Below are 21,400 nucleotides of genomic sequence, written 5' to 3' on the forward strand. Positions count from 1 at the left end.
TTTTAGAAAGTTGGAGTCTTTCTTTCCGTTTGTGGGACTCAATTTCATTTAAAAAAACGCAGTACTACAAATACCAACATGATTATCTGTTTCCGGCCATTAGCGATGCTTGGAAAATTTAACAATTGTCTCTAGAAAGTACATTCGAAGGCAAACGATTCAGGCTAGCCGGTGATGGACAGTGCGACAGCCCTGGATTTTCTGCCAAGTAATGCACCTACCACTTTCAGGACATAGATAGTAAGAAAATTGTGAGTTCGGTGGTGGTGCAGGTAACACAATGTACATCCTCAGTGGCCATGGAGAAACTAGGATTTATAAAATCAGTGGAATATCTACAATCGAGGGGAATACACATCGACCTCAAAGCCACGGACAGACACGTTTCAATTGTCAAGACAATGAGAGAGCAGTTCCCACATATTAAACATCAATTTGACGTATGGCATCTTGCTAAATCAATCAATAAGAAAATCTCGGCTGCAGGGAAAAAAAAAGGTTTGGAAAGTATTTCAGAGTGGTCCCAGTCTATCAGCAACCATCTTTGGTGGAGCTCCAAAACTTGTGAAGGGTCATTGGAAATACTACTTGAAGAATGGCGGTCACTGATGCACCACTGTACCAACGTGCACCGCTGGTCAGAAAACCTACATTTCTGACCAATGTGAAATGGCCCTTTGTCCCCAGTGGAGGCAAGTGGTTGATTCCATCTTCACCGACACACAAAGCCATTCAGAAGATTGTTTTCTATAAAATTATCAAGAGATTTGAGTGGACTGACAGAATTCTGTCACACAGGAGGGTTGGAGGTGTTCCACAATATGTGCCTGAAGTACAGGACAAAGCGCTTGCATTTCAGCATACAGGGCATGAGACATAGGACTCTACTTGCCGTCTTGGCCCATAACGAGAATCTCAGCCGTGAACAATCTAGGACTACGGGTAATGTAAGGATGCCACGCTACACTAAGGCCTTTTCAAAAAGAAGTAAGCAATGGGTGATCAAACCAGTCTAGGAGGAAATGGAGTTCGCCTTTGTCAAAAGCCTTATTGTTGCTGTATTAGAGAAGCACAGATATGGAATTTTGAACATTTCTTTGCAGAGCACTGATCCATTGCCACCAACATTGCCACTGTGCCATGTCCACCCAAAGGAGAGCTGGTTGTGAAGTACAAATCACGGTTTAAATAATTGTAATACGATTGTCTTTTTGTAAATAAATTTTATTGAACAGTGTACATACAAAGTATTCTAACCCTAACCCCTACCTTCACCATCCTGGGTGGCGAACAACCTGGGTGTCATCTTTGAATTCTCTTTCTATTCACCTCATATTGCTGACCATGTCTATATGTGTATGTATATATTTTTGTTGATGTAACTAATTTTCGCAATCTCATGTAAATGCTGCGCACTGTTAACCGAGGGGAGGCTTGCGTATTGCAAATAATAAAACAAACAATAAATCTCACTTTCAACTCAACTCCTCAGGTACTTTATACTTTCCCTGACCTTCCCCCAAAAATTAAATGTCTTCATAGTTATGGTTCTTTGGGGCTGCAAAGCTCGCAGACAACGAGGACAAAATTGGAGGCCTTGGAACGCGCCAAGCGAGCCGTTGCAGATGGGAGAGAAGCCAGTTCGCATTTGCACATTGAGGCGCAGTACATAGATGGATTCGAAACTTCAAGTTCTCACAGATGGCTTTACTACGGGATGTTGCAAAGAAAGAATGTATACTAATTTCTAGTAAAGGTCAGCAGCTTTGATTTTCAGCTCGCGGCCTGAAGAGGCCCACAACTCGCACTGGCAGTATAAGGTTCTGTTTTATGACCTTGAGAGACAGGGACCATGCCGAAAGAACTTCATTTGAAGGGGGGTGCAATAACGTAAGAGACGATAAGGCAAAACATTCTGAAACTAGACCGAGTTTCATGTTAGTTCAGTATACGAAAAATCGTTGTCAAGAGCACAGTGGGATTTACGGACTGCATTACGCAGAGACACAATGGAAATTGCAAATATAATGTAACTCTTTAGACGCTTTTATACCGGAATGAAGAATTAATGAATGGATGCATGAATAAATGAATGAATGAAGAGCTAGGAAAACGTTTGTGGGATCGTCCTTGTAGCAGGCACATGGGCATGCAGGTCCACGTTCCACACGCATGTAGACAAACAGTCGTTTCTCATTGTGCGCTAACCTCGATTTATTTTGTTACTTTTCGCATTGATTTTAGAGCCGAACATACTCCATTGCACTATCCTTGCAAGCAAATAGTTTCAGATTGGCCGTAATAAATACAATTAATAATATTAATAAAGATCGGCTGGCGAGACCAATTATAATTTTTATCTTTTCAAAACAGGTATATCCTTCCCTACTGCGACTGCCACCAGTTTCAGACCCCGGCAGACGGCTTCTTCAACCGCCAGCTGCAGCTTCTTGTCAACCACTTCACCACTTTGTCGATCTTATGGGACGATCGCCAAGGGCCCATATGCCCTTACGCGGTACTAGCGGCTAGAAGCAACATATCAACCTTTACGCTGGACTAGTCCCTAGTTGATGGATCAGCCTTGCGGTTCACCGTGCGACCAAAGTGCTTCTTTTAACGAAAACCAACACCCTGTGTTCCATAAAGGAACAGCGCGCGACTCACGATAAAACGGAACAGTTTTTGCGGATAGAGATAAAAGAAAATAAATGGCATTCCGAGTTAGTATGGCAATTGCTGAATATTCTATAAACATTTAATGTCAAATAAATGTACTTTACCAAATGTACCATGTTGCTGTTTGGTTTTAAAGTACAGTTTCATATTCCGAATTGTGGCGCGCTGTGTTGTGAGTTGATGTGTGTTGGTTTCCGGGTTCTGTGTGAAGTCGTGTAGAAGACGACTGGGCGCGTTTGCCTACGCAGCACAGTAACGTCACGGAGAGAGGCATGGAATATGAATGTTTTGATAATGTCAGGGGCGAGGGATATGATTTAGTGCAGCAAAAGCAGGTCAGCAAGGGCGATGCGGCAAGTGATAGGATTATCACAAAATGGCAGCTCCCTGGTGCCTGTTTTCGCGTGCGCTTAATGGACGAAAACTCGGGTAAGGTCCATAGGAAATTTTTCTAAAATCGAGCGACTTAGGCTTAAAAACACATGGCCGACCCGTAGGGACAATACATTTTTTTACAGAACCATTCCTTTAACTATTCATATATAATTGACAAAGTTACTGTTTGCTTATTACAAACGTGAGTTACATTTGCTGAAAGCTATATAACAGCTCTTTTAACAACTCTTGGTACTGCAGACATACATCCTGCTAACTCAGTGATACTGAACACCATCAAATCCTTAATGCAATCCCTGGGGCCTTCCTAGAGTGACCATACACTATCCAGTGGTTACTTATCTAAAAATGCTTGCTTGTCGGTCCAAAGCAGAGGATCATTCAGCTCTGGCACTTGCGCTTGTCCACTTAGAGAACAGCCCACTACAAGTCTCCCACAAGGAAATAGTTGGACAACACTCAACAGGCGCCGGCACAAAGGAGAGTCACAGCTGTTTCCTCCTGGGGAATGTTCGTGCAGAGGATGATAATGTCTAGTGTCACTGAAAGGGTAGAGTTACCGTCCATTGGTAGGCCCTCATAATAGTTTATGGTGGCCATGGTGTCTTCCCCCAAAAAAAAAAAAAATAAAAAAATAAAGGATGGTGAATCCTCCGCTAATTTGTGAATGGCCTTCTCCATGTATTGCCCACAATGTTCTAGAATGGAACCACACAGACGATGGGTCTGCCCAGTGAATTTAAACGATTTTTATGCACTTTTGGAAGCGCACAGATTGTTGGCATCCGACATTCTCTCGGGGTCAGATAACAAACCTCCTCTGTCTGTAGGAAAACTGCCTCGATACTCTGTGTGCACAGTTCTTGCAGTACTTTCATCAGTTAATCTATGGGGTCCATTCTGATTTTAAGGTAATGATTTTCATTATTAATCAGGGCCAATACCATGTTCTCATATTGTTGCCTGTCTATCACTACTATGCCTCAGCCCTTGTCGGCCGGCTTGATGACTATTGTTTTGTTACTGGATAGATTTTTTAAGGCCACATTTTCCTCCTTGGTCAAATTCTGGCTGTGTCGTGATGTATTGCCCTGAGTCGTGATCTGAGGTAAGACTTAAGACAATTCTTTCAAGCGTAATTATCTCCGGTGGGATGTCACTGTTGTCAGGCGTGAAAGAGGAGTTCGGTCTTAGGCCCGTTATAGAGAGGGAATAGTTCCATCTTGTTTGTTCAAGAAAAACGCCCCAAGTCTGATCGTTCTGAAAAATCTCCTCAATTCGATTTCAAGATTGTCATTTGAATTATCTCCAGTCGGAAAGCAAAACTCAGTCCCTTTCTCAGGACTCCTTCTTCAGCTGGAGTTAGGAGGTGTTTGGATAAATTAAACACCACTGCTTCACCAGTTTTCACCTGGGATATCCCCATTGCCTGGTGTGGAAGGTCTGTAGCCGTCCCACTAAAGGGGCATTGCCTCTGTTCGGTGGACGTCTGCCTCCGGATCCTCCCCACCCTAAAAAATTCTGGCCTCTTATTTGTGCCCTGTGACCGAGACTGATTAGCCGGGTCGCTTTGTGATGAGCTGGTATCCGAAAAGGTTACCCACTGTTTTTTATTGAATGCCCTGTTTTGCAATCTATTATTCCAATCTGGTGGTACATAGTCGTTGGCCAAATATGGATAGATTTTCTCTTTTGAAAACACTGCAATATCTATTTTCAGTTTCTGGGATTTTTTCAATAAGGTGAATTTCTTAAATGTCTCCCTTTCCTGATTTACTGTCTCAAGATTATTTTTTGCCTCTATAACCGCCTTGCTTGCCAAAAAGGCAGCTTCCTGAACTTCCTGTTTCTGTTCGATAGCCAGTCTTTCTGATGTATTCATAGTCAATAACATCAGATCTCTGCTACATTTAGTGGAAATCTGGCTAAAACATACTTTGTACTCCTCATCCTCTAAAAATACTGCTGGGAGGATGTGAACCTGTAGACCTACAGGAATCTTGATAGATTTTAAATATTCTTTCAGTAAGTGCCCGTGGAGTTCTGTCCGAAATCCTTTCTTCTTGGCACGTAATAAAGCTTCCGGAGTTACTGATGGATCACTAATTTCCACCTCAGGAATGTTATCAAAGATGGAAGGGCCACTGATAGCTTTCAAGATGTGTGCTTCCGTGTAGCTCAATATGTCTGACTCTGCCATAGCTGTATGTATGCATGAGGGTGTGGGGGGTGGGGGGAAGAGTCTATTGGGGGGGAGGGTTTGGGGAATGCTTGGCGTGGCTGTGAAGGGCAAGCACTGATTAATGTTTGAGAAAAAACACACTATTTCACAAAAAAGGACCACAACAGCTGCTGGCTGTGCTAAGTGTTATATAACCAACAAAAAAGGGGTGGTCAATCCTGCATCATAATTTCACTGGGCAGAGTCACTTCGGCTATCAAAGACAATACAAAAGATACCAATGCTGGTGGGCATGTACTGACTCTCTTTGCATTTCATTGTTTAAAGACAATTAGGATAGAATCCCTTCAAAAAATGAATTAGCAAAAGTTTTGATTTTTTACATATCAGGTTTATTTTCTTAATTTTAACTGATAACAGATGCATGTAGAACGTCAGGAGACTAGCGATCATAACTACTAGATTGCAGGACGCCATGAGACCAACATCTTCTGGCTGAACTAATCAAGACCATTCAGATGAAGTTAAATAGTTAAAAGCCAGCTGAAGGGTGAACAATACCTCCTCTAAAGGGAATACTTGTATGGGGCTGGCTCCCAAACTGCTGCAATAAACTTCACCAGTGTCATAACTAGGGTGTATGTTCGACATTGATGTAAAAACTTACATAAAGAGAAGAGCCATCAACTGATGACTAGCCTAAGATATCTGCAGCAACAAAGCTCACGAAACCGGTAATTCAAGTACAAGTACTATCCTTGCTGCTGAAGGCAGGCTGGGATCAATTCCATCAACTTTTTTTAGACTTGAGTTTTGTAGAGGCCAAAGGGCACAACCCAGCACTGGAACTGCTGGCTAAAAACTGCAGAAATGCTGTGAAATTCGATGGGCAGAGGGTTTGGAAGGGATCACACATGGATGTGATCAAATACATCTTTAGAGTATGGCCCACAGCTCTTTCACCTGCTGGCGCAGGCCAGTGTCTGCACCACAAACTCCCTTGTAAAACGGACTTCAGCCCATCACAGTGTTCAGTGATATTCACCTCAGAAAAGGACGCCAAGGGGCGACATTTCCACAAATTTGCACTCCCACAGAAATTGTTAGGGAGAAATCTCAGAAATGTGCCAATTCCCTTCTACCTTAGAGACCCCCCAGCTCTTTTTGCTTGACTTTAGGACTTTTAATTTCTAACCGGGAGAGAGCGAGACCTTTTTCCAACTCTCTACTGTATTTTTCTGTGATTTGGCCTCTGTTTCCTTTGACTTTGGAGTTTAACAAACTCCATAGGCATCATCTTTACATTGTGACAAACAGCACCTTCAGTGCAGTGGCACAGGGAAGTCTCAGATTTCCCAAAGGTTTAAATACCTTCTCTTGGTGAAACTACTATTTCCGAGAGCAGTGAAGTGAAATTGACTTTACTTGCATTGTGTAACTTTCTAGACCCAGCACACACTATCTTACAATAAGGTGCTCAAGGGGTTACTTAGAATCCCCCATTTCTAGTTTCTCATGTAATATTTCTGTTACCCCTTTCCACGATTAATGGCAGATGGTGGCAGTGGTTTACATTTTCCTACCATTGTGTGTTTCTACCGCGGGTTGCAATTGCAGCTGCAGTAAAGCTCCCATGGGCACCCATTTTGTCAAAATGGCCCGGTCTTTTTTCGCCATTTCTTGTAGGAAAGGTCCTTCTTGATATTTACTCTGTGCGCCAAACCATGTTCGGTCCCTTAGTTCGTTTTGTCTTTGGCGGGATTCACGAGTGAAGCCTCGCCTCTGGCTCCAGTGTGTCTGGCAGAGCAGGAGGCGAGGGAGCTGCCCGAAAAATCCCCCTGCTTAGTCTCCTTGGTTACAGGAATGCACCCAAGGCTGATTGGCTGGAGGGATGTCCTCGGAGGACAGCCACCCTGCTGTGTGATTGACAGCTAGGCTGCGAATAAATGGGAGAAACCTGTATAAAAGGTGAGGCTTTGTGCTTGGAAGGGAGAGTCGACCACTGGACGAAGGAATCTGAAGAAGAACTTGGAAGAGATGCTGGCTGCCTCGACTAGAGAAGACCTGCAAAGGACGACTCCTCCCCTTGGGTTGGTGGGACCTATCGACCCCAAGACGAGTTCATCTGAAAATTCTCTCGGAGCTGGCGGTACTTCCATTGCCGCTGCAGGAACCTTAGTGCCAGGGAGAGGAACACCAGAATCGAGTGAGTGTCTAAGTCAGACCTGAGCTCACGGAAGATCCTCTAGACTCCAAAGAAGCAGGACTGACGACGCCAGAGCCACCTCAACAGAGTGCTGAACTCCAGTTGCGAGGAAAGTCCATAGTGGTATCCGAGAACTGCAGTGGTGCTATTTGTGAGGAGCTAAAACCACAAAGTGCAGCTGATCTGAAGTTTGCACATTGCTGCCGCCGACCTTCAATTCGTAGTGCAGGAGTCCCCAGACGTCCCCTCCCTCTTTTCCCCACGACTGAGGCCCAGGAACAACAGGATCTGCAGACCTACACAGAAGCCAGCTTAAACTAATTTCTTCTAACCAAAAGTACTTTAAAACTAAGGGGGCTAACCTCTTGTTGTGTAGCCTTGCTAGTTCTCAGTTGAGACTTGTCTTGGTTGCTTTTGCAGAGTTGCTTGAGCTTTGCCCCTAACAAGCCTCCCAGCTTGTGGTCCTACAGTGATTCTAATTTTTTTCTACAAAGACTTCCAAAACATTGTGCAAGACATTTACTTACCTGCAAGAAGTGCTTCGGTTCCCCAGACTTTTGTTCAATTAACATTGGCGGGCCTGGCTCCCTGAAAGACTCTTCTTACCTCGGAGTTCATCTTTCCTCGAGGAAAGTATTCATTTATTTTGCATTGGGGGATTAAAAAGTACTTACCTGCTTCAGAATATTTGTTTTACCTTTGCTTTATTCCCAAACCCTTTTCTTTGACACCAACCTCAGTATTTTTTCTCTAAATGTACCAATGATATATGAATGTCCAGTTTCCGAGTTATTTAAGTCACCTCAGGGTGGACGAAGATTTGTGTTCCATCCCAAATGGGTACTTGCTGATTTAGAGAAACTAAGAGTGTGTATTTTGAAGTATATTTTTGTGTTACTTCTATATTATTGCTCCCTTCAGAAGAAGGCTTATTCAACTGACTGTTAAATTATTAATTGTGTAATCAAGAAACCTTGAGTGTGAGAGTTTATTTGAATAGTTGTCAATGTGAATCTCTGTGTAAAAACCCTACTGCTCACATTGACCCCTCTTGAGATAAGCCTGTCTGCTCAGCCACACTAGCAACCTGTGTAATACAGACTTACACCAAAGGTTGGGTTACCTATTGACAGGACGACAAGGTTGGTGTAGTCTCCCAAAGAGTACTGCATACAGTCTTGCCTATCAGAAATCAAGCACATTCCTCAAATATTCTAGGACTGGAGTTAGAATAAGAATTAACAACGGTCCTAGAATATGTGAGAGAAAGCTTTTGTGGGTGCAGGGAGAAAAGAAGAAGAAAATAAATATGCCTACCTGGCAACTTTTTTCCCCAGGGACCATTTTCACATAGAGCCGCTGATCACTTGTTGAATGGACAATGGCTCAAGATTAAACTGGGCCCACCAATTTATAGCATACAGCAAAAATGTACAGTAGAATCCCTGTCCGACTTTCTATAGAGAAAACCGTTCCATGACATTCATCTCTGCCACAGGCCAAATTTCCTCCATCGGCTGAAAGAGGGCAGGGGGCCGGAAGAGAAATTAACACTACAGTATCCTCTGACCACTATGGCCAAGACTGAGGAACTCATGGCTACTCAGCAGAAAGTTCCAAAACTCTGGTAAGAGATGGCCTATTTTCCTTTTAATTGAGGCAGTTGGCTCCAGAGTTGAGATCCTTCACATAATTTGTTGCTTCCGGGGATGCCCATGGGTAGAACATTCTTGAGGTGCCGGTTGTTCCGGGATGTGAAGCATTGGACCGATCAGGATTTGTATTGCTAAAACCCAATCATTAGCAGGATTTATTTTTTACACCATCATAAAATGACTCACTACTTGTTGTCATCTATATGCTGTTTTACAGACACCCTTCGTGGTAATGCTACCACCAACTCTAAATGTGTTAGTGTTAAGTCTTTTCAAATCGCAAATGACATCCCTGTTCTTCAAAAATTACAAACAATTGAGGGAAAAACAACAATATTGCAAACAAAATTATTCTGAACACAAACAAAAAAAATCATGGAACATTGAAGTGCATGACACCTGTGTATGGGCAAAGGAGCCTCCCTTTAGCCGTGCTACTTATTTTTTATGCTGCTTTGGGAAACTGTTGGTATGGAGCATCGCAAATGTATGGAGGAAGGGGTACTGAATATAGTAATAAGCCTGGTGAATTTACTTGCAGCGCTTCCCTTTAGGACTGCCTCTAGACGAAAACAGTCTCCAAGATAAACTAAGTCCTTGCGGCCTGAAAAAGAGAGGAGTTGGGTAGGCTTAAAAAGGAAATAGGAATAACATGTGAGGTGGAGAGAAATTGTGGCAAGAACAAGGCAGGTGGAAATGTGCACCAGAAATCAGATGGGAAAGTTCACAGACTTACCACTTTGTCAGATTTAAGAGATCTAGGGATTTTAAATCTTTTTGCAAAAGTACATTAGGGTCCCGACAGATATATGCCCTTGGAAAAGGGGCGTTTGCATGTCCTGGAGGTAGTATTGGGACGATGTTTGAGTTGAGCTGCAAGATTATTTTCTGGGGGTGGTGCTTTAAAACATTGCTTTCATGGCCATTGAAATTAATGTATAGAGACATACAATGGAAATTGAACCAGAGCCCTGCTAAAGGAAGTAGGGTTTTGATTGATATTTTATTTCTATTGCACTTGTACACAAGTGTTTCAGAGCACGACAAGGCACGTGAGGGGGAACAGGGGAGAACAAAACAGCAATCTTACTAGGCCCAGTGACATTGAGAACGCGCAAGTGCATGGGAGAGGGGGAGGGGAAAAGTGCATGGAAGGAGGGAGAAGTGGAAAGTGCAAAGCAGAGGAGAAACAGATAAATAACAATAAATAAATAATAAAGGCAACAAACAAGTGGTAATGCAGCCAGCAATTTGCAAGTGCTAGGTTTAAGGCAGCAGACAGGGTAGGTCTGATAAGTGCAGGAAGAACAAAGGCTGGTGAATTTGGGTTGCAAGGAATAGCTAAATATGTAGTACCCAAAAGGGAAATGTAAAAAAGCAGGGGATGTCCTGAATCTGAAAAGAGCACTAAACAATGGTTAGTGCATATTAAAATTGAAGGTTAATGTGGCAGGAGGTCTTAGTCAAGAATGTAGGCGAAAGGAGTAAGATAAAAAGGGGAGATATGGAAACAGCACTTGAGTTAAAGGAATTTCAAATCAGACGTTTGCATTGGACTGTGTTCATTATACTTTAAACACTTTGCGAACATTGTTTGATATTCCTAAAACCATTCAAATAAAAATTAAGATCTAAAAGGCAGGCAGACTAAAGGTAACATAGAAATAACATTGCTTACCTGGATAAGTCATATTGCTCCAGGGATACAGGATCTGTCACTTCACATTCCACAGGCATCTCAGGACAGGCATATTTAGTGTACCACTTAAAATTGTATGCATTATTATTTTCTTCCTAGGAAATGAAAAATAAAAAACATGAAATATAGACATTAGGAAAATGGCATTTGTGACCTGCCTAGTTAAGGTTTGGTTACAATGCAGTTGGTGGCTCAGTAATTACGAAGGAAGCTGGCCAAGTAGGATTACAGAGTAAATTACTCCAGTTCAGATTTCATTTCAAATTAAAGCCTTTTAACGCATTTAAAACTGAAGACACCCACCCACCATCTAATTTATTGCAGCTCAGTTCCCAACTGCTCATCCACAGAATATTTATTATAATCTACACACTCAGTTCACACAGCATTGAAGTACATTCAGCCTTTAGTCATCATAGCCAGCAAGAAAAAAAACTGGATTCAACCTCATTTCCAGAGGAAAAACTTTTTCGGGTGGCCTGTACAGTAAGTATATAACCAGTTGATCTTGCTGCACCACATTTAGCTAAATGTGTTTGGGGTAAATATACAATGCTCCTACACCTTTAAGCTCCTATAAGTGTGTTTGTCTGCACACAGAGGAAAAACAGCTGAACACAATCACTGTACTTCATTTAGCACCTTTCACAGGGTTTATGAATTTCCGTTCACTCAAACTCCCCAACAAATAAGTGCCTACTTGCGCAGGTTTTGGAATGTTCTATGTTTTCATAATGTTCCATTCAGGATTTGATCTATTTGTAAGTGCAGTAACAGGTATTCTTACCCAATTTAATACTACTCGATTTATGGACTACAATAAGAAAGGGTTGACTATGTCCTGCCAGGATTTAAACGTGTGATTCTGGGTTACACACAAATATCTTAAGCAAGCAGAACAAATGACTTCTCTCTCTGTAATGTTCTTTCTGATGATCTTCCTTTCACACGTTCCTCATCTTTGAAAATTCCTCATATTTGAAATTCTATCTCCAGCAACAAAGGACTTCCAATAGCATATTGCGGGTCTTCTTTGTGCTGTTGCATGCTGAACCCGATGTCAAGGCATATATCTTGGCTGCGTCTCATGACCTCAGCCTCACCTTTTTATCAAAAGCAATTAGCAACTGAGGGAATGCAGAATAGATGAAGTGTACAAGCTATATGCCAAGAGGAGGCGAGGTTCGAGAAACCATGAGGAATCTACAACAGAAAGGACATTACAGAGAAGTAAATTGTTCTTCTAATGGGTTCCCTTCCTCCCACAGATTCCTCATCTTTGATAGACACCAATAGTAGTATGAAAACCTAGAGGAGAGAGAAAAGCGAGAATACACCACCTACACCAGACCATACTGTAGGGCTTCTCAGCCAAAAGGAGCATCCTGCACTGACAGGTAATCCAGGAAGTCAAGTTCAGCAAACCTGTGCAGTTAACCCTTCATAGCTGAGTGACTTGTGTCCAAGACAGGGAGACCCCCTCTACAGAGCAAAGGTGGCAGACAGAAATCTGATAGAATGAGCTCCGAGACCATCAGACACATCCTTACCAGCCAGATCGTACCATTCTGAGGGGCAGAGAATGAGCCACCTTCACAAGGTCTGTTTTGTCACAGCCTTCCCAGCACCACCCACAAAGAGCTTCTCTTTCCGGTCATCCCTCTTTTGCAATAGCGGAGGGAACAGAGTCCAGCCAATGGAATTGTTCCTCTGTTTTAGGAGTGTGAGGAAGAGGGAAAGAAACAGGATGAAGTATCTTCTGCAAGAGATGAAAGTATGATAACCTTAGGACGGATGGACCGTCTCATTCTCAAAGCCACTTCCCCCTTAGGAAACATCAAATAAGGATATTTAAAAGACGCTACCAAGAGCTCACTGACCGGGTTTGCAGTAGAGTTGGCTTCCAAGGCAATCAACCGATGAATGAATAACCTTAAAGACCATGAACAGAGGGGATCAAACTGAGCTCCTATATGGAAAGTGAACCCTAAACTCTAGTCGTATCAAGAGCAACAAACATGCATAAGGGGACCCGACCCAACTGCACACTTACAAAACTGTAAAACAGCCTTGCTCTGAAGTAGTTTTAAATACTTATAGCGGTCAGGTACCTACCCCTTAACGACGATAGGCCAAGGTGAGCAGATAATCCAGAACAGAGGAAAGGGTCCAAACCTTCCATCCTGACACCAAACCGAGAGATTACACCACCTGCAGGAATTTAAATGAACATGGTGGCCAGCCTGTAACCAAAAAGGAATGCATGCAGGACGTTGTGCGACTAACTACCACTCCTTATACCTCAGCCTCTTAGCAGTCAAGTATGAAGGTTCTGCTGTTGAATATCGGATGGAGAACTCCCACAACACCCTGAGAAGGAGAGCAGGTCCATCATCAACAGAAGACGCCAGGGAGGGTAGATGGGCATGTCCAGAGGTCCTGGTTACCACATAATTCAGGCCTGGCCCTAGCGCTCCCTGCCACAGAGGAACAAATTACTTAACTAACCGGTAAAAAAAATTCTGATGGATGTTCCTCCCACTGATTCCCCATCTATGAGAATCCTATCCACAGTGCAGCTGTTCGTCGGAAACTTTTACGCTTCCAGGGGCTGGGCCACATCACGGCTCCGTGTCGGCTCTGTCCTACGCATCCACGCACCGAACAGGACAGGATGTCTGGGCCAGTATATATTGAAGCGTTGCACCCTGTGACACAAGTTCCACCCTTTTTCACTAGAACTCTGACACTGAGGGACTGTGATGGTGTACTAGCTATCCACCAAGACGGGCAGGTAGAGAGGGTGATGAGGTATCCGTGGGAGAAACATCCATCAGAAAGAACAGTACCAATGGTCAAGTAATTTGTTGTTCTAGTAGATTCCTTCCCCCCACGCATTCCTCATCTATGATAGAATCACAAAGCAGTATGAAAATCTGGAGGAGCAAGGACACCACCTAGACCGGAAAACTCTGAAGGACTGCCCTATCAAAGTGTGCATCCTGTCCCAAAAGAGAATCCAAACATTAATGCTTAGCAAATGTGTGTAGAGATGCCCATGTTGCCGCCTAGCAGATATCCAGGGCAAGGACTCCCTTTTGCAGGGAAGAGGTGGCAGCCACTCTTCTGGTAGAATAGGCTTCGAGACCCTCAGGCACATCCATTCCAGTCAGATAGTAACATTCTGAAATGCAGACAATGATCCACCTTGACAGGGTCTGTTTGGTCACAGCCCTGCCAGCACGAGCACCAGCATAACCAATGAAAAGCTGGTCATCTTTCCTTGCCTTTCTTGTGTGCAAGACATAGTAGCCGAAGGCCCGCAGTGAGTCCATCTGATGGAATCACTCCTCTGCCTTAAAGGGATAAGGTAGAGAAGAAAAAAAAAAAAAGGAAGATGGATCCTTTGAGAGAGATGAAAATCTGAGGGTACCATTGGAAGAAGAGAGGACCTCACTCTCAAAGTCACCTTTCCTGGTAGGAAACCAAATAGGGAGGTTCAAAAGATAATGCCTGGTGCTCAGTCATCCATCTTGCAGAAGTGATACAAGATAGGCGGGAAGTGACTATTGGGGGTGCGCTTAATTTCTTCAATATATGAGCAGTCTAATGCGGCAGAAACTGCACAAGAGGTTCCCCCAGGTTCTGCCAACTGTTGACAGAATGAAGTAATGATCGTGCAGCTAGACTGCGTAGATGACTCAGTTATTCCATGGTTAGATCCTTAATGGTTAAATGAGAGTTCAATTTCACGAATAATCAGATTCCAAAGATGTGTATATATGGTTTATTCGGTCACAGCCGACACGCGTTTCGACCAACAAGGTCGTCCTCAAGGCAACTAAATATAGGATTTGATCCCTCAGGTCGTGAATCCGCAAAATTAATGTCACCTAATGGACCGCATATGAGCAAATGATCAATTGTATAAGAAAACAAGATAATGCCAGTGTTGGCGTTGAATGAGTACTGGCTTGTAAGCTTGAAGCATTGGCTGTTCCTGTTATAGCGGGTGTAAATACCTGAACAAATAACAGGATGTATCCCTTCAGAGTGATCCTTGAGATGACCTCGGATTATCTCCAGGATCACTCTGAAGGGATACATCCCGTTATTTATTCAGGTATTTATACAGGAAAAGTCAATGCTTCAAGTTTACAAGCCAGTACTCATTCAACGCCAACACTGGCATTATCTTAAAAACTGGGATAACGGGCAGGATAAAGGGTCCAGACACCTCTACCGACAAAAAGCCGAAAATGTAGGCTATCGGGGATAAATAGACGTAGCATGTCTCCGAGCTGAAAGGAGCACATCAATTATGCCATTGGTCCCACTCCTTACATCACAGCCTTTCGTATGCAAGCATGAAGGTTCAGGCTGCTGAGATTAGGGTGAAGAACCGGCCCCTCCGATTGGGAGAGCAAGTTGACTCTCCTCAGAAAGTGCCATGGAGGGTAGATGGACATGTACAGCAATTGTGGATACCACGTTCTCTGGGCCCAACTCGAAGCCATCAGGATTAACGTGGTTCCGAACAGGCACCATCTCCTTAGAACCAGCGCAAGAACAGGGATCGGCAAGAACTCAAAGGAGTTTGAAAGTTCACTCAACAGTCAGAGCGTCTCCAAAGAGCTCACGGATGAGGAAATTCCCTGGAGCACAACAGCTCGCACTTCCTGTTCACACTGGAAGTGAAGAGGTCCATTTGAGGTGTTCCCCAAAAGAAGAAAATCTCCAGAACTTCCTGGCAGAGCTCTCATTTGTAAGAGGCAAACGTCTGTCTACTCAAGGCATCCGCTGTGACATTCTCTCTTACGACCAGAAGGGCTGCTGTAAGAGAAACACCATTCCCCAAAGATCAGATTAACAGTCGCATTGCTTCTCTAGAAAGAAGAAAGGACCCCACACCACCTTGTTTGTCTAGGTAGTGCATTGCGACTGTGTTGTCTGCCAGGATCAGCACAGTGTTGCATTTCTCCGAGGGGCAGAAGGTGACCAGGGCCAGCCTCGTCGCCCTTCGCTACAGCAAGCTGATGTGTTCCCGAAAGACTTTGCAGGAGACCACAGTCTGCTCACAGTCCGATCCAATAGGTGAGCACCCCAACCAGTCAGAGATGCCTTCGTGATCATGTCACCTGGGGCCAAGGTTGACAAAACACGCCTCTCAGCAAGTTGTCTCGCACGGGCCACCATACAAGATCTTGAGCCACCTGGTCCGAGACTTGTAAAATGTCCAACATGTGGCCCTGAAAGTGCGACCACTGGTAACAGAGAAGCTGATGAGACTATCTCATGCGTAGCCTTGCCTCTGGCGCCACTAGGGCGAAGGATGGAAAATGACAGGACTTGTTAATGCGATTGGAGGGCATTGACCATCCAAAACATGTTTACCACTCGATCTCCAGGCAGGAATGCTCTGCCCAGGCGAGTGTCCAAGACTGCTCAGATCAATCTGAGAGACCGGGATGGCAAAACCTAAGATTTTGCAAAGTTCAGGAAAAAGCCCAGGCTGTGCAATGGAATGCATGTGCAGAGAAGATACTGCGATACTAGATCTATGGAGCGGGATCTGTTGAGATGGATTTCTAGAATCTGGCCTGGTGTAAAGATTTTAGGTCACCCTAGTCATAGTGAACAAGGAACTGTGAGAGGTAAGCCAAAACCCAATCAAGGCAAAAGTGGAGAGCTGTCCAGGCTCAGAGTGTGAGGGTGGGGTCCTCAACAAGTCCTGTGGAGAAACCAGTGGAACCCCCACTAAAACCCTGACTAAAGTCTCCTCCAAGGGGGCCAGGCGCTTCCTGATCCAATACTGGGGGTGGTGTACTGCAGGATGATCACCTGGGTGGAGTCAAGGCACAGGGTAGTGGGGTGATTTTACAGGATGAGACCTGGTATTGTTTCTTGGATGTTAGTAAGATTATTCCCAGACAAGTTATAGCATCTTGTCATTTAGATGAATGTCAGTCTAGGGTTAAAACCAAGCCAGTAAACTCTAGGACAAGAATATCTAAAGATGTTAACTTTCAGAACCATTCTCTTACATCCCCAAAACCCCATATCCTCTACTATACCAAAGGTATTTTTTATTTTTATTTATATAGAGCTTATACACAGGTGAAGTGCTTCAAAGCGCTTCAAGGCTAGATGGTAACAAGGGAATACAGTAATCATTCTTAGGCCTTGATTCTGAATGATCTAAACAGAAAAACTAGCATACCAGGCCCAACGACATTTCTCCTAGTGCAAGTGCATGCATGAGTGGTACAGCTGAGACCAAGGCTGGGGGGTGGAGGGGACGAAGGGAGACAGTACAGATTAACTAACTGGGCCCAGTGCATTTAGGTCATTTATACGTACAGACAGAGGTCCTGGGTTAAGTGGAAAGAGGTCGCCGTGCTCAAGGAGCGTAAGCTGAAAGTGCGGTAATGTTAAACAAGCGCAGCGACCGAGGGGCAAGTGCAAAAACTGGCGGAGGAGCCTGGGACCTGTAGGCTCTGGAGGTGAGCCAGGAAACCAGTCAGCAAAAACTGAACAGAGTTAGGGAGAAGGGGGGGGAGGGAGGAGAAAAGAAAGAAGGTTAGCAGGGGAGAAAGAAGGAGGAAGAGAAAATGAAGGTCTTGTGGAGTTTCCGGAACTTAAGGTGCTCCGGCTCAAGAAAGAGGCAGGGAGGCTGTTCCAGAGGGAAGCACCTGCAGAGGCTAAAGATCTACCCCCAAATCTGTCTGTGAAAGTGGCTCACCCGCAAAGCGTTGGAGAAGGACGAGCGGAGGCCTGTTGAGTGACTATTTATGAAGAGAGCGTTGTAGATGGTGCTGGCCCCGGCCCCAGAAAGCCTTGTGGATTATGCAGAGGGTCTTGAACTTGATCCTTCCAGCCACAGGGGAAGCCAGTGGAGGGATTTCAGCACCGCAGAGATACGGTCCCAGGGCTTGAGGCCAAGGATAAGTCTTGCGGTCCTTTTCTGGATGTGTTGTGGAGGACGAAGAGCTCTCGAGGCGATACACCTCTGGGGGAAGAGTGAGAAAAAGTAGAATACCTCTGAGGATTTCCATTTCATGTGCAATTTTCCCTCCAGTTGTTCACCCCCCAACTTTATAACACCGTAGTCTGACTTTACCAGGGGAGCCCAGCCTTCTACTGCACTCCTTTGGGCTTTTTGCTAACTTCTTATGGGTAAACTGACATGCCCTTAAGACAGTCAGTACTGGGAGACTGTTTCCCTTAGTCCTTTCCAATGTTACAACTTCAACATGTAACAAATGTACAATGTACTTTCCAGTACAGTACACTTGGGTCTATTAGTAATTTCCAAAGGCCCTAGATACTCTCGAAGGATATTGTAGGAGAAGTGCAGATGTGCCTTGGACAGGGCTGGTGGCAGTTTATCATTTTGTATATTTGTAACCCTTTCTGCCAGGTAAACCGCGATTACTGTGTTGGGCACTAGCAGGTGGCCTGGCTCCAAAATGGCCATGCCACAAGGTTCTTTGTCCTGTCCTTTGGCCATCTTCCCCCTTCCCCTTCCCCAGGTTGAGCCAATCTGGGCCCGTCCTTTTTTGGGCATGCATTCTCACATGAAACGCCAAGCTTTTGCGGGCTTCTGCATGCCTTGTGTGTGCGCCTCCAGGATGTGGGCTTGAACATCTGGTTCCAAGACACATCCTGGGTGCCAGAAAGTCTGGAGTGCTGTGAATGCCTGGGACCACCGTGATCCGTGATTGGTCCACGTATGGTATGCCTGTATGTGAGCAGATCTCCCATTGGGTCCTCTTCGTTTTGGCGTGAAGGAGATTCTGGATAAGAGAAGGCCCCAAACACCCATACCATGTCGATCTCTGGAGTTCTCACTGAACGAAGGATAGGACCCAAGTATCCTGAAACTAAGAAGCAGAGTCGAGGAACTGCTGGTGACCCGCTGGAAGGTTTGGCACCCTGAGCCTGCTGTCGTTCCGTGGGACCCCTCTGCATCTGGTCGTCCTAGAAGGTCTGCGAAGACGCTTCGACCCCTTGGAATAGTGGGACCAACTATTCTCGGCACCTTCATCAAAACCTGCAAGTAAGTCTTCTCGGAAGTGTCCCTGGGCCAAACAGTGGGCTGACTAGCTTACGCAGGCTCTTTGCCCTGATTGCCCTGAGGAGGCCCTCGAAAATTGGTATATTGCTAGCTCTGTGTTCACGGCACCCTCACATCGAATTTCGTACACTTGACGTTCCCAGGCCTGACGTGAGATGAGGCGTCCAAACCGGAGTATACGTGATTACCGTCTCCCACAGCCGCGGTGACGAACTTTGCAGGTGTGCTGCATTTGTACCCCTCTTGCCCCTGAAGCCTGATGCAGTGAAACTGGCCTGATCCATCCACCAGGAGTGGAGAAAATTGGCACTGTCCAATTCTGGAATCATTGATGTATCTTTGCCGCTGAAAGCCGCAGAGCCGCCAAATTGCAGAACTTGAATCTGCAACCGAAGTGGATTCGACTGCCGAAGTTTGGTCCTGAGTGCGCTGGGGGTCAGGGAGTAATCGCAACCCTAACCGTGGCCCCTAGTGCCTCCATCCATTTTTACGCATGAGTGGCCCCTGGGGGCCCCCTCTCCTTTCAATTGCTAGTACAAACCAGCAAACTATTCCTAACTCTTGGAATCGACTGCTCTCAAGTGGAGACCCTCCTCAAATAGTGGGAGCCTATTCTTCATCGCCTCACCCACCTTCCTGAGCTGCTAGAGACCCCTGAAGAGACCCTGTTTTGCGCATTTGAAGTACCACGTGCGCTGACATTGCCTGTACATTTGAGCAATAGACTCCACTCTTCTTGGGATTGGACTGCCTCTTAGTTAGGAGTGTGTTGGATGCAGAAGGGACTAAAGACTATTTCCACTGCCTGTTTCACTCCCATTTTAGGTTGTGGACCCATTTCGTACATTAACCCTTTAAACCCCAATGGTCTTTTATACATGCATTTAGATAGGATTGTGTTGGCTTAATAGTATTACTGTGATTTGATTTGCGTGTTGAAACTCAAAGGCCTTGAAATAAATGTATTTGTATTTTTAATATATCTACACCTGACTGGGAGTGATTTGTAAGTGCTCTTTACTCTGTGTGCTCATTGAGGTCTTTCAGTCACCCCCACCCCTCCTGAGACCTAGTCTTGACCGCCAAACTAGACAGGCCTCCTGAACCTCTGCCCACCAGGTCAGAGTTCAGAAATCCATCTTAACAAGGTGCAATTGGTAGTTGGACTTTTTGGAGATGTCAGAGATGTGAGCAGAGAAGGAGAGAGTGGAGTCGAAGATGACCAAGATTTTTTGCCTCATTGGAGGGTGAGGGTGCATGGCCAATGAAGGCAGGCCAGTGAGAAAGTGGGACAGCGGGAGCAGGGGTGCCAATGAGGACGATCTCTGCCTTATTCTCATTCAGGCATAGATCGTTAGCAGCACACCAAGCCTAGTCAGTCGGATAGTCAGTCGGGATGATTGAGTAGGAGGAGGTGGTGGCGGCAGAGGGTAGCCTGAAAGAGAACAGCGTGAACACTGAAAGTTAGAGGTAAAGGTAGAGATCCTGTGGGCCAAGGGGGCCATGTAGATATGGAAAAACCAGGGGGAAAGGTTAGATCCCTGGGGGGACGCCACAAGTAGATAGAGTGGTAGAGGAGAGAAAGGGTCTGAGTTCCACCTGGGAGGGCCGTTCAGAGAGAAGGGAGGCAAGCCATGCCGGGGCCTGATCAATGATGCCCAGGGTATCACGGAAATGGGTGATCAGGATGTTGTGGTTTACCGTATCGAAAGCAGAAGCGAGGTTGAGAAGAATGAGGACAGAGGGAGAGTTGGAGTCAGGATTTGAGAGCAGGTCTTCACAGATGTTCAGAAGATCAGTTTCCATGCCTTTGGACGTTATAAAGCCAGACTGATGGTCATGGAGACAACCCACAGATTCAGTATTGAGGGTAAGTTGAGTGATAGCCAGCTTCTCCAGGAGTTTCCCCAGGAAAGGGGTGATGGAGATCAGGCGATAGTTGGGCAGAATCGATGGGTCGGCTGAGGGTTTTTTGAGCAGGTGGTGCACAAGAGAGTGCTTTAGAGGAGAGGGAAAAACAAGTGGCAAAAGAGGTATGCCAAAAGGAGCAGTGAACCCATGACTTTCTCTGCCACTTCTGTCTTTAAAAGGTTCAACATATTTACTTCCATTATAATAACATCAAGGAATAGAAATCTTTATTTAATCCCTTTAAAGATGTAGAGCAATTCAAACTTTCTACAATGGACTGCATGTCCCAGAATCCTTCAGGTACTGTGAACAAGAGGGCCAAGAGGAAATGCAGGAGCTAAGGTCAGGCAGGCAAGCCTATTAGCTTTTGGCAGGGTCAGGCAATTAGTTATATTGGTGTGTATTTGAAACCAATTAACCCACCTGTGGGGCATAAAAGGCTGATGCAGGGAGGAGCAGTAGAAAGGAGCTGGGATTTTAGTTTAGGAGATGCATATGTGCATGTTGCCGTTCTAGGATTTGGGTGGCTGGCAAGGCGCGAGTAAGTAGCCCAAGAGAGGTCAGACACATGGGTGGATGCTGGTGAGGGTTAGAG

General features: G+C 45.0%; 1 protein-coding gene across 1 annotated transcript in view; it reads right to left on the reverse strand.

Annotated features, from left to right (window-relative positions):
• IGF2R (insulin like growth factor 2 receptor) overlaps positions 1–21,400 on the reverse strand; it is a 2,762,372-nt gene that overhangs the window by 1,828,417 nt on the left and 912,555 nt on the right. The window contains 1 exon segment of the mRNA XM_069606818.1: positions 10,797–10,912. Coding sequence (XP_069462919.1) covers positions 10,797–10,912 — 116 coding nt within the window.

Source organism: Ambystoma mexicanum, chromosome 4p (assembly GCF_040938575.1).
Source record: "Ambystoma mexicanum isolate Mex_15411 chromosome 4p, UKY_AmexF1_1, whole genome shotgun sequence".
NCBI classification, from domain to species: domain Eukaryota; kingdom Metazoa; phylum Chordata; class Amphibia; order Caudata; family Ambystomatidae; genus Ambystoma; species Ambystoma mexicanum.